The sequence below is a fragment of the Papaver somniferum genome, unplaced genomic scaffold, assembly GCF_003573695.1.
Source record: "Papaver somniferum cultivar HN1 unplaced genomic scaffold, ASM357369v1 unplaced-scaffold_79, whole genome shotgun sequence".
In the NCBI taxonomy this organism is placed as follows: domain Eukaryota; kingdom Viridiplantae; phylum Streptophyta; class Magnoliopsida; order Ranunculales; family Papaveraceae; genus Papaver; species Papaver somniferum.
In genome coordinates, this window is record NW_020650859.1 from 1,033,404 (window position 1) to 1,043,870 (window position 10,467).

At 36.7% G+C, this 10,467-nt stretch overlaps 3 protein-coding genes across 3 annotated transcripts; 1 reads left to right on the forward strand and 2 right to left on the reverse strand.

Annotated features, from left to right (window-relative positions):
- The first annotated feature begins 1,638 nt into the window (after positions 1 to 1,638).
- On the forward strand, positions 1,639 to 3,159 carry LOC113344543 (thylakoid lumenal 15 kDa protein 1, chloroplastic-like). The gene is made up of 6 exons (XM_026588494.1): positions 1,639 to 2,025; positions 2,112 to 2,184; positions 2,318 to 2,379; positions 2,482 to 2,563; positions 2,747 to 2,807; positions 2,885 to 3,159. Exons 1-6 carry the CDS (start codon positions 1,639 to 1,641, stop codon positions 2,934 to 2,936), a joined length of 717 nt encoding a protein of 238 aa, XP_026444279.1. The 3' UTR covers positions 2,937 to 3,159.
- On the reverse strand, positions 3,013 to 5,714 carry LOC113344542 (F-box/LRR-repeat protein At3g58900-like). The gene is made up of 4 exons (XM_026588493.1): positions 5,635 to 5,714; positions 4,428 to 5,331; positions 4,188 to 4,325; positions 3,013 to 3,604 (listed from the first exon to the last, which is right to left on the reverse strand). The coding sequence occupies exons 2-4, from the start codon at positions 5,313 to 5,315 to the stop codon at positions 3,281 to 3,283; spliced, it is 1,350 nt and encodes a 449-aa protein (XP_026444278.1). The 5' UTR covers positions 5,316 to 5,331; positions 5,635 to 5,714; the 3' UTR covers positions 3,013 to 3,280.
- Positions 5,715 to 9,330: 3,616 nt separating this feature from the next.
- On the reverse strand, positions 9,331 to 10,467 carry LOC113344594 (F-box protein At3g07870-like). Its single transcript, XM_026588537.1, has one exon. The coding sequence runs from the start codon at positions 10,465 to 10,467 to the stop codon at positions 9,331 to 9,333; it is 1,137 nt and encodes a 378-aa protein (XP_026444322.1).

Here is a 10,467-nt window from a genome sequence, read left to right on the forward strand (position 1 = left end):
TAATAATTAGTGAGATGATTAAGTTAAAGATAATTAGTAAGATTAAAAAATCAGATGAGTTTTTCTTTTTATAGAGGTAGAATTATTGAGAGAGTAAAGTTAGAGAAGATGAAAAAGGAAAACATGAAAACGATGGATTTTACCAACCACAACCGGAGGAAGGGTATTTCGGTACCCAGATATGCTTAATGTTGGTTGAATTGCTCAAAATTTTCGAAAAAAAATAAATTTTTAGAGTAGAGTTGGGCTTGTTCGGTTACCTTATGTGAAGAACAGGTAACCAAACTCATCTGAAAGTGTAGTTCGGTTACTTTTTCCAAACACCCAAGTTACTGGACTCGCTCTATAATGGAGGTTTTTAGTCTTCCGGTAAACAAACATGTTACCGAACTTTGTTTATAGGATTTACAGAGTAATGTTTGGTTGGTTTTGCAAACTTTAACCCAACAGGTTATCTAACCGAACTCCACATGTGTGCAATTAGTGAAGAGTTCAGTTTGTCAAGATTTTTTGCGAACAAAACGAACATAGTGGGACAAGTTCGGTTAAATTGAAACTCAACATAGTAGGCAAAATAACACTGTTCGGTTACATTAGATAGTTTACTAGATAGTTTTTTTTTTTTTTTTGTAATATGGGTAGAGTTCGGTTACTAGATAGTTTTAGAAATTTTTGCGAACCAACCGAACAGAGTAGGCAAAGTTCGGTTAAATCATAACTCAACATAATGGGAAAAATAACACAGTTCGGCTATTACATTTTATCATTATTATTTTTTTTTTGTATTATGGGTAGAGTTCGGTTACTTACTAGTTTTAGAAAATTTTGCGAACCAACCGAACTCGCAGTTCGGCAACCTAGCTTAAAATCCAATTGAACCACACTGTTCTTCGTGTTCTTCCTTTCAGGAAGTTCGGTTAAGAAACTAGGATTTTTGTGAAACACGTACTAACCGAACAAGACACTGTAACTTTCATTTGAACCCTATTTTGATGACATCTATTCAATTAAAAGTAATGTGGAAGAAGAGAAGAACACGAGAAAAGAATAATTTTCAATCTCGATTAAATTGGATTTTAGGTCGGGACTGACGGGACGAGGAACGTCAGGGAAAGAGTGAAAAAAAACAATTTTCTTTTTAAAATTAAGTTACATATATAGTGGTGGTGGTGGTTATCGGAGGTGGTGGTGGTAATCGGTGGTTGGTGGTGGTGATAATCATATGAGGTGGTGGTGGTGGTAATCGGCGGTGGTGGTAATCGGAGGTGGTGGCGGTTATCGGTGGTTGGTGGCGGTGGTAATCAGCGGTGATGGGTGGTGGTAATCGGCGTTGGTGGACGATGATGGTTATATATATATATATGTAGTTATTATGTTGGTTTTAAATTAAATTAGATCAAAAATAGGTTAGTCAATTCAACGCTTTAAAACACTCGTTATAAATATAGGGAGGTTGACCTAATAAGACCATGTTCCCAAAAAAAAGACTAGTCCCTAAAAAAAAATCATTCCTAGAAATTGGTGAATTACTGTGAGTAGAGTTTTGAACTTATGATTTTTCTAGAAAAACCAGGGCCCAAGACCCAAGTTAAATGGCACCAGCATGGCGGTGTATCCCCTTATGGATAAGGTGTCAAAATGACTAGGACAGAATTCACTCTCAAACTGAAAAAACTCAACAAAGGAAAAACAATGGCTATTCTCAGCATCTCTACAATATTCTGCTCTAAATCTCATCCTCACAAGTTAAATTCAACAAAACAATATCTTCCCAAACAACTTAAACCAGCACCAGCGCAATTACAACCACTACACAGAAGAATAGAAGCTCATGTAGACATAGTAACTGATTCTCTCGCTAAGGCAAGCCTTGCAGCTTTACTGTCTACTTCTCTCTTCTTCTGCATTGATCCGGCTCTCGCCTTCAGGGGCGGAGGTCCCTACGGTATTGAGGTAACTAGGGGTCAAGATTTAACCGGGAAGGATTTCAGCGGGAAGTCATTGATCAAACAAGATTTTAAAACGGTAAATTCAGTTATGTTTCTGTGTTTTTTTTGTTGGATAATATGTAAAATTGATCCTTGAATTTCCTTTAACTGCTGCGAATCCAGTCAATACTGAGACAAGTGAATTTCAAAGGTGCAAAATTGCTGGGCGCCAGCTTCTTCGATGCGGACTTAACAGGTTTTTCCTTTGCTTAGAATTTCTGGGTTATGGACTCGATTTATGCTTCTTAAACAAGCATATACGTTTTTACTCAATTTCGAGTGCCCATGCCATTGCAGTTATTTGTAAAAATGATGCCTATGTATTTCAGGAGCTGATTTATCGGACGCTGATCTAAGAGGAGCAGACTTTTCCCTTGCAAATGTAACAAAGGTAGCTGTGGTTTACTATTTAGTTTCCTTGATGTCCTGCATTTTGTATGGACTCTATTTGGTTATAGGCTCTCGTTATTTTCACCCTTATCTAAATGTGCAGGCGAATTTGACTAATGCAAATCTGGAGGGTGCATCTGTGACTGGCAACACATCCTTTAAGGGGACTCTTATTACTGGGGCTGGTAAGCTAGATTACCCTATTGTATCCAAGTATGTCTTGCTAGTTGTTTTGCAAAACATACGAACAATCCTGGCACACTAGTGCTGCTTGTGCACAATGTGCAGTTCTATTTGCATCACACACCATCAGAGATTTCTGTGGCTAACGTGTGCATATATATCCAATGTGCTTTATTGTTTTTCAGATTTCACAGACGTGCAGTTGAGAGAAGACCAGAGGGAACTCCTTTGCAAAACTGCTGATGGGTAAGATTCTTCCTAGGTGCTGTATGTTAAAATATTTAAATTTTGGTCAATAATGTGCTTTTTTTGGCGTTCCTTAGGGTGAATCCAACAACCGGTAACCCTACAAGAGAGACATTGCTTTGCAAGTGACAACTGCGATGCCATAACCTATTGGACCAAGAAAGATTGGAGCAACTGTAAAATATAGAGCATTTTTCCCCACAAGTTGAGCTGTTAATTGCCCCTACTATAGTAAAAATATACTGTCATTTCTTAACTTGTCGTAAATATTGTAGTATCCGACTATGTTTGTAAGCGCAGCAATGGACCTATCAGCATTTACTTAAATAACATATATGACCTTCGTTTGCAATTCCTAGCATTCTCACTACATTACTCATGTACCTTTGGAAACAAATTCTGGAAAGTATGCCAGCTCAATGCCTTCGCCTTTCTACAATTTCTGCAGCAGCATGACAAGGAATGCAACTACCTTACTGACTTCCAAGAGAGATTTTAAACGTGCAACTTTCTGAGGCTCTTGGAAAACTTTGTATCTGCACCATAAGTTCTAGTTCTGCCACTTTTAGAGGGCGTCTTGAGTTATCATGATAGACAGTCAATGATTGCAAAGCTCTTGCGTTCCTCAAAATCACTTTCAAAAAACGAATCTCCTTTGGGCCCCAAATAATAGGCATAAAGCAAACTGATTTAAGGTGTAGAAACAAACATCCGGTATCCAGCATATCAAGTGTCAAACCATCGTCTTCATTATCATGGTTCTTGTGGTCGCAAACATTAACACAATAAGGCTCCCTCTGAAAATGAAGAAAAATAGACAGATATTCAAACCAACGTGGTACACAATGCCCTTCCAACATTAGATAACTTGGTTAAGAGAGGGTGCGGCATAGAAAGTCTACAATGCAACATTAGTGAAGAAACAGCCAACCACTTATTCCTTTCAATGCAATTTTACGAAAGCAATCTGGGACTATTTGAGCACAAGAATGAAGCCAGACTGGGTTCACAAGGTTACTATTAACAAACAATTGGAAGACTAGCCATCATTTCAAGGAAGGAATTTAGCAAAGAGGGTTTGGGTTCTGATTCCTTTTGCAATTATATGGGTCGTATGGAAGGAAAGAAACAGAAGAGTTATGGCACATATAAAGAAGCAGCGAAAGGGAGACAATAATCAATGAGGCGAAACGAATAATATTTCAATGGGGTTCGCTGTTTGATTGGTTCAGGTGCGTATCTTTTAGAGACTTAATACTTAGTTGGGAAGCTGTAATGAACTATAACTTATATGTTAAATAAGTGAAAGCTCAAGACTTTTTTCTACTATTTATTGAAGGATGAAGGAATGCTAAATCCAAAGTTCTGTAAACTAATTACCTTTTCAATTACGAGCGATTCCAGATTAGGGGTTACTTTGAGAAAAGCAATTACTGCTGCATCAGAGGTCACTCCTTGAGTTATTTTCAACTGTTTGATATTATGATACACTGGCGAATTCCCTGGAAGATATTTAGCCTAATGATTGCAAGGCAGCAGCAACAAATAAATCAGTTTCAAGGTATCAGATTAAGTTACAGAAGAAAAAAGAAATCTAAAAACAGCAGCAACAAAGAATACCTGGTAGGGTGGGTTCTTAACGGTTAGACATTTTACATGTGTAAGGTCTCGAAGAAACTGTCTTACTACTTCAGCATAATGTGCCTTGTCCTCCATAGGGCATGGAGCATACAAGTAAACAACTGCTTCCTCTAGCGTAAGAAAACTAGAAAATATATATTCTTTTGCAACATAGCCCGTGTAATAGAAAGTCATAAGCCTTGGCGCCTGGATTTTGAGAGCAGACTCGTCTAAACCATGACAATGATCAATGCTCAAAATTTTAATTGTAGGAATTGAAATACAGAAACTAGGCTCAGAAAATTGGCAGTTCTCCAGGTACAGTTCTTCAAGGACAGGACAATTTGGAAAAACTTTCTTACACCAGCACTGATTGGTAACCTCAATATGTTCAAGCCGAAGGTGTTTGAGTCTTGGAAATGAGATATATTCAGGAAAATCGATATCACCAGGAAAAAATGTTAGTTGAAAGGACGTGAGTGATGCACAAGTAAAAATGGATTGGGGAATACAGGAGGGATCGTTTGCGCATAAAAATAAACTAAAATCTTTGACATTGTGCCTTACTACTTCGGAGATCCATGATTTTACAAGAGTTTCATCCAAATGCTCAGATGTTGTGATATGGAACTTGTGTATATCATTATCTGACAAACAACGACGACGCACTGTCCCATCCGCATAATCTATGAATTTATCAGTCAAGTATCTGGGTTTAGACCATCCATCCCACACAAATTCAAGGTTAGGGAATGAGGTCCAAATGTGATTCCATCTGTGAGATAATACGCAAGTACGAGCAACATCCTTGGTTTCAAGGAACGATAGTATATGGTAAACAAGTGAGTCGGGTAAGTTACTGATCCTGTCTTCTGCCTTGCCAATCATACTGTTATGCCTTAGCCTTTTACATCATAATTTTGCAGAGAACACCAATATTAAAAAAACAAAGTTAGAGCAATTCGATTTATTGTAATCTTTAAAAGAACTTGTACAGCGTTAAACAGCAAAGAACAGAAAGTAGCTAGGGCATATGATTCTGGTTTTCAATTGTTACTAAGAGTCCTTTCTCTACCGCATTTCTACAACCATTGAGCAAGCAAGCATTTGACAAGAAAGAAAAAAAATATCTGGTAGGATTTTCACATTCAATCAGATCGGCTAATAAGTAACGAAATCATAAAAAGAATGGATGAAATCAACATACCCTTGTATTGATTTAGATCGACCGTCCGTTGTTTTCCATTTCTTTCTGACTAGGGTTTCGAATTTCACTTCTGAAAGAAAGGAAAGAAGGAAGGGCTACTTTTACTTGGAGAGGCGTCAGTTAAATAGTTGGTTTTAATCCAACCAAGGACTGTTTCGTAGTACTAATGCTTGTGTGCCGGTTGCCCCGGACTTTGAGTCAAATGTCAGAGTAAAAATTTCGGAAAATGGGTTGGTTGTCCAAATATTTTTAAAACATGATTCTAATAGAGTAAAAATTATTACGGGTGAAATGGACAAAAAAAATAGCAAGGATGAAAATGGATTCATCCTGACTTATACTTAAAATATAGCGAGAATGAAACTGGATGCATCCTGATATAAATTAAAAATAAGAAAAAATATTTGAAAATGGGTAGGATGAAACTGTTTACATCCTGAATATTTTAACATTTTTGTCCATTTAAACAATATCAAAATCTAGATGTCTTTTTCACCAGAAACTGTTGATTTTGGTCTTTTAAACCAATTTATGATTTTATTTCAAGGAGATCGGATTGTTTTTTATTCATCGAGTCAGATCGGATGTCAGATTATTTTTGATAATAATTTTTTTGATTGCTTAGGTAGGAGAAAAATTTCAGTCTCTTTCAAGGAGAATATAGATTTCTACAAATACTTATTCAAGTGATACATGCTTGTAGCAGTTTCTCTAACACGTTTTCGCAACCGTATCAGCTACTTGATTATCATCCCAACTAACAAATATAAAATTACATAAAATGAAACTTGAACTTAAATGTCTTATTTCCTTCAGAATGTTTCTGTCTTCCCATTGAATTATTAGAACATTTTTCATAATTGGTTGAATGACCAATTTTACATCAGCTTCTATGTGAATTCTCGTGAGTTGCGTATCTCTAACTCACGTTTAAGCTTCACGTATATCCGTGCACTCTCCATGTTATGAACTTAGAACTCGATTTGCATAGAATCTTTTGGCCCCTTCAAAATGTCCTGCATGGGAACGTAAAACAAGACCAATAGTATCATGATTGAAGGAAGCATATACATGAAATCTTAAACATCTTGTATGGGAGATTGCCACTGTGAGATCCTAGGAGCATTTATCATACTCCTATCATGCTTAAATTATGTAAATAAGAGCGCAGATGATAATGAATTTTACGTATGGAGTTAAAAAGGTTAAGAGTAACTCCCTGGAAAGCTATGCCACATCTAACTTCCCAAATTATCTAGGCACTTATCATCACAGTGTACAACCATTTTTCATCCATGTTGTTGTTGCTGCTTGAGATCCTGCTCTCAACCCATTCTGAGACACTATTGCACCTGCTTTGCACCTCATCTATGTCAACATTAACTAATCTCCATACCAATCTTGCATGTATACATTGAAACGGTGAGTATTCTATGGTTTCCACAAATTGCACAATGCGTGTCAATACTGTCACTATAGTGAGCTAACTTATATCTGTTAGGATGTAAGTCATGTACGCATTTCTAAACAAAAAGCTTAATCCTATGAGCTGTGTTGCTTTTCCATAGTGTTTTCCAGACTGTATCTTGAACAAGTTTTCCATCCACTTGTACTTCTGATCTTCTCAAAGTGAGTTTCTCGTAGGTACTATTGATTGAGAATTTCCCATCCTTAGCCGGCACCCAAACCAATCAAGAAATAATCTTTGAATCTTCTGAGAAGTACCAACATCAAAAAGTTGAGTAAGAAACTCTACATTCCAGTTGCTGGTGTTTGGTAAAAGCAATTCTTTAACATTTTTGATAAAATCCCTCCAAGTCATTAATTGGTCGATGTGGAGAATCTAAACCTGGGATCCATCTATCCAGCCAAATTTTTGTTTTCCAACCATTGTAAACTTCCATGAACTAATTCTGTTGGACCACTTGCAACCCTTTGATGATGTCATTCCAGGTGTAAGAGCAATTAACTGCTTTTAGATTTTGATGAAGTACGTCACCTTGCACAGCCTAGGTAAGCCTCCCCCCACCTCCGTCAGTAACAATTTTGACATTCAATCAGATTAATGAGTAACGAAAATTAGAAAAGAACAGATGAAATCAACATACCTTATACCTTCCTAGGGTTTGAGCGCCAAGTTTTCGTTCCACACGACTCGCCTAGTAACCAAACAACCTACTCGTACAGTTACTGACTGTTTCGTGCGCTTGAGAGAGGCCTCTAGATGTGGATTATGAACAGTTAACCATCTGACATGTGTAAGGGCTTCAAGAAACTGTTTTAATGCTTCAACATGGTGTGCCTCAACCTTAGAGAGATGCGTTAGGGTTTAGGGTTTACTTGCGGTTTTAGAGAGATGTTTTTATTTGTGGCCACTTGCGTTACCTGTGTTTCCACCTTCCGGTGAAGTGGGTGTTACTGGGCTATTTTCAAATTTTTCTTATTATTTTTTTTTCGTTTGTGCATTACAAGTCTTTGTTTTTATTTTATCTTTGAAAGAAAACCTAAAGGTTTCCATTGGCTAACTAAGAGTTGCATGGGGTTAGAGGTATGAAATTGATCCTTTTCTGCCAAATTGTAGCAAGTGTGATCAGTAACTTGATTGCGCACAAGTATCAAATTTTATGATGCCAAAATATCATAAATTTAGTGATAAAAACTCTAAGAATTCGAGGGCCTTCTGCTGCATTTTTGTACTGTCATGCCATTTTCTACCTTAGATATTTGTCCCTTCAACCAAATTTTTTTTTGGCTCGGTCACTGCTTGTAAGTTTAAGATCGAGAATTTTGAACCCTGTTAAAGGATAAATCATTCTTAGAATCACATCAGTTTGATTTTGTTCGGATTATAATCAAGAGAGAATATAATTCCACGGGTCCATCGGATAAGGAGGACATTAGAGTAGTAGATCCTTTAGTTTCACTGTATCCGACACAAATAAACTCACAGAAAATAGTAGTATTTCATGGTTATGGGCCTTATGGCGTATCCATATATCGTTTTAACGCCCCATAATTCAAAACACTGTCCCTTTCCAATGGGTAGAGACTGTATGCTGCAACCTAGGAAATGACAGGTCATGTTGAAGCAAAGAATATGATCAGCAGAAACGATTGGCGTAGGATTTCAAGAATCGTTGGTCCAATATCCCGCATCAAAAAATACAAGAAGAACATGTATACCTCATGGAACAAATTCTGGAAACTATGTCCGGAAAATTACATTTTGATGTATAAGAAACAATTTTATCATTTGTCCTCATAATACCTTGGTTGTGCAACAGTTTCTACAGCGGCAGAACAAAACTTCCTTATTGTGACTTCGTATACTATTAAGATACAAACGAAGATGGAGAATTGGTGTAAGAAAACGATTTCAAACATTTCCTGTATGCAGATTAGTTGTGCATAAGACGAAAGTCATTACATTCTCCATTAACACAATTAAGTCTTAAGATTCACGTTACATCCTTCATGAAAAAAATATCACAAATTAGAAACGCAGTAAACATAACAACATAAAGATAAAAGAGTAATCCATACATGATACTGTATCCGCACCAATTGTCTACTGATTAGATTCAGAAAAGATTTTACTTGTTATTTAATGTCAAAATGCTGAAAATATTCAATGAAGGTAACCACCATTACACATACCTAAAGATCTTTTATTTTGTTTGGGTCTTCTTCAGCTCATCACTGTTCTTTGTCACATGATTCCATTGCTTTTGTATCCATCTCTCCTAACACCTTTAATGAAACTAAAGTATTTTTGTGATGGATTGCTTGATAAATACACTTGCCAAAACTCACATCCATTTTGGGAGATGAAGCTTTTGGATCGTAACTATAAATCTTGGAATTCCTATATCCCAGAAACCTACCACTCTTAGTAAACTCTAATGGCAGCAATGTGTCATTGTCGAGACTAAACTCTTTACTCCAGCTAAAGGCATTGTTATCTTTGTTCTTCTTCAACAACAATATGTCACAGTCATCAGTATCATCAGTATCATAATAGTAAGTAACACTTAGAAAACCACCTAAAACCCTTAGTTCAGCATCAATACATGGCACACCAGGTCGTCTCAAACAAGGTGGTGGTGGTGGAAGCTGACTAAAATTTTCATCAGCCAAATCAAAAGCAAAAATAACGGTTCCTTCTTCGTCCGCCCAATGAAGTGCTTCATTTACAAACACACCATTACAAACCTGGTCCATAGTGATGTCTATCGTTCCTGCATTTCTCCATCCATTTCCACTTCCCAGAGTATATACCTGAACAATTCCAACATTTGAATCTTCTCCCTCGGACTCACATATCCTAACAACCTTGTACTCATTGGACAGACGACTATAACCAAATCCAATCCACATGTAGAATCCTTGAAAATTTGAAAGTATGATATACTCTCTAGTAATTGGATTACAAATATAAGCAGGTCCATAATCCCATTCACGAAATGTTTTTCTAACCCTTCTACTGAAACAAACTAAACCATTGCAAGAACCAATAATAGAATTATTCTCAAATGGAGGGCCTAAATTTATCCTTGTTCTTCTATTAAAGGGTGCCTCTTGACAACTTTCATCATACTCACTATAATAAAATTCTTTAATCTTTGATTCACGACAACTGAAAATAAAAGAAATCAACTTACCAGCAGAAGAATCACTGAGATGATGATCCAAGTGCATTTGAGACAAGGATGGAAGTTGAACCAGATCTCTCCAAGGTTTTGATACCAACTTGCATTCTAAAACATATTCAGTTGGAACACGAGATAATATTTCTAACATCATATTTTCAGGAAGCATATCAAAGTTCCCCAT

Excerpts from the sequence above, each read along its gene's own strand:
- LOC113344543 (XM_026588494.1), top strand. The coding sequence starts at position 1,639 with ATGACTAGGACAGAATTCACTCTCAAACTGAAAAAACTCAACAAAGGA. Across the intron at positions 2,564-2,746 it reads GACTCTTATTACTGGGGCTG|ATTTCACAGACGTGCAGTTG; the intron begins GTAAGCTAGATT and ends ATTGTTTTTCAG. Across the intron at positions 2,808-2,884 it reads CTTTGCAAAACTGCTGATGG|GGTGAATCCAACAACCGGTA; the intron begins GTAAGATTCTTC and ends GGCGTTCCTTAG.
- LOC113344542 (XM_026588493.1), bottom strand. The coding sequence starts at position 5,315 with ATGATTGGCAAGGCAGAAGACAGGATCAGTAACTTACCCGACTCACTT. Across the intron at positions 4,326-4,427 it reads TTAAGAACCCACCCTACCAG|GCTAAATATCTTCCAGGGAA; the intron begins GTATTCTTTGTT and ends TGCAATCATTAG. Across the intron at positions 3,605-4,187 it reads AATCGCTCGTAATTGAAAAG|AGGGAGCCTTATTGTGTTAA; the intron begins GTAATTAGTTTA and ends CTTCATTTTCAG.
- LOC113344594 (XM_026588537.1), bottom strand. The coding sequence starts at position 10,467 with ATGGGGAACTTTGATATGCTTCCTGAAAATATGATGTTAGAAATATTA.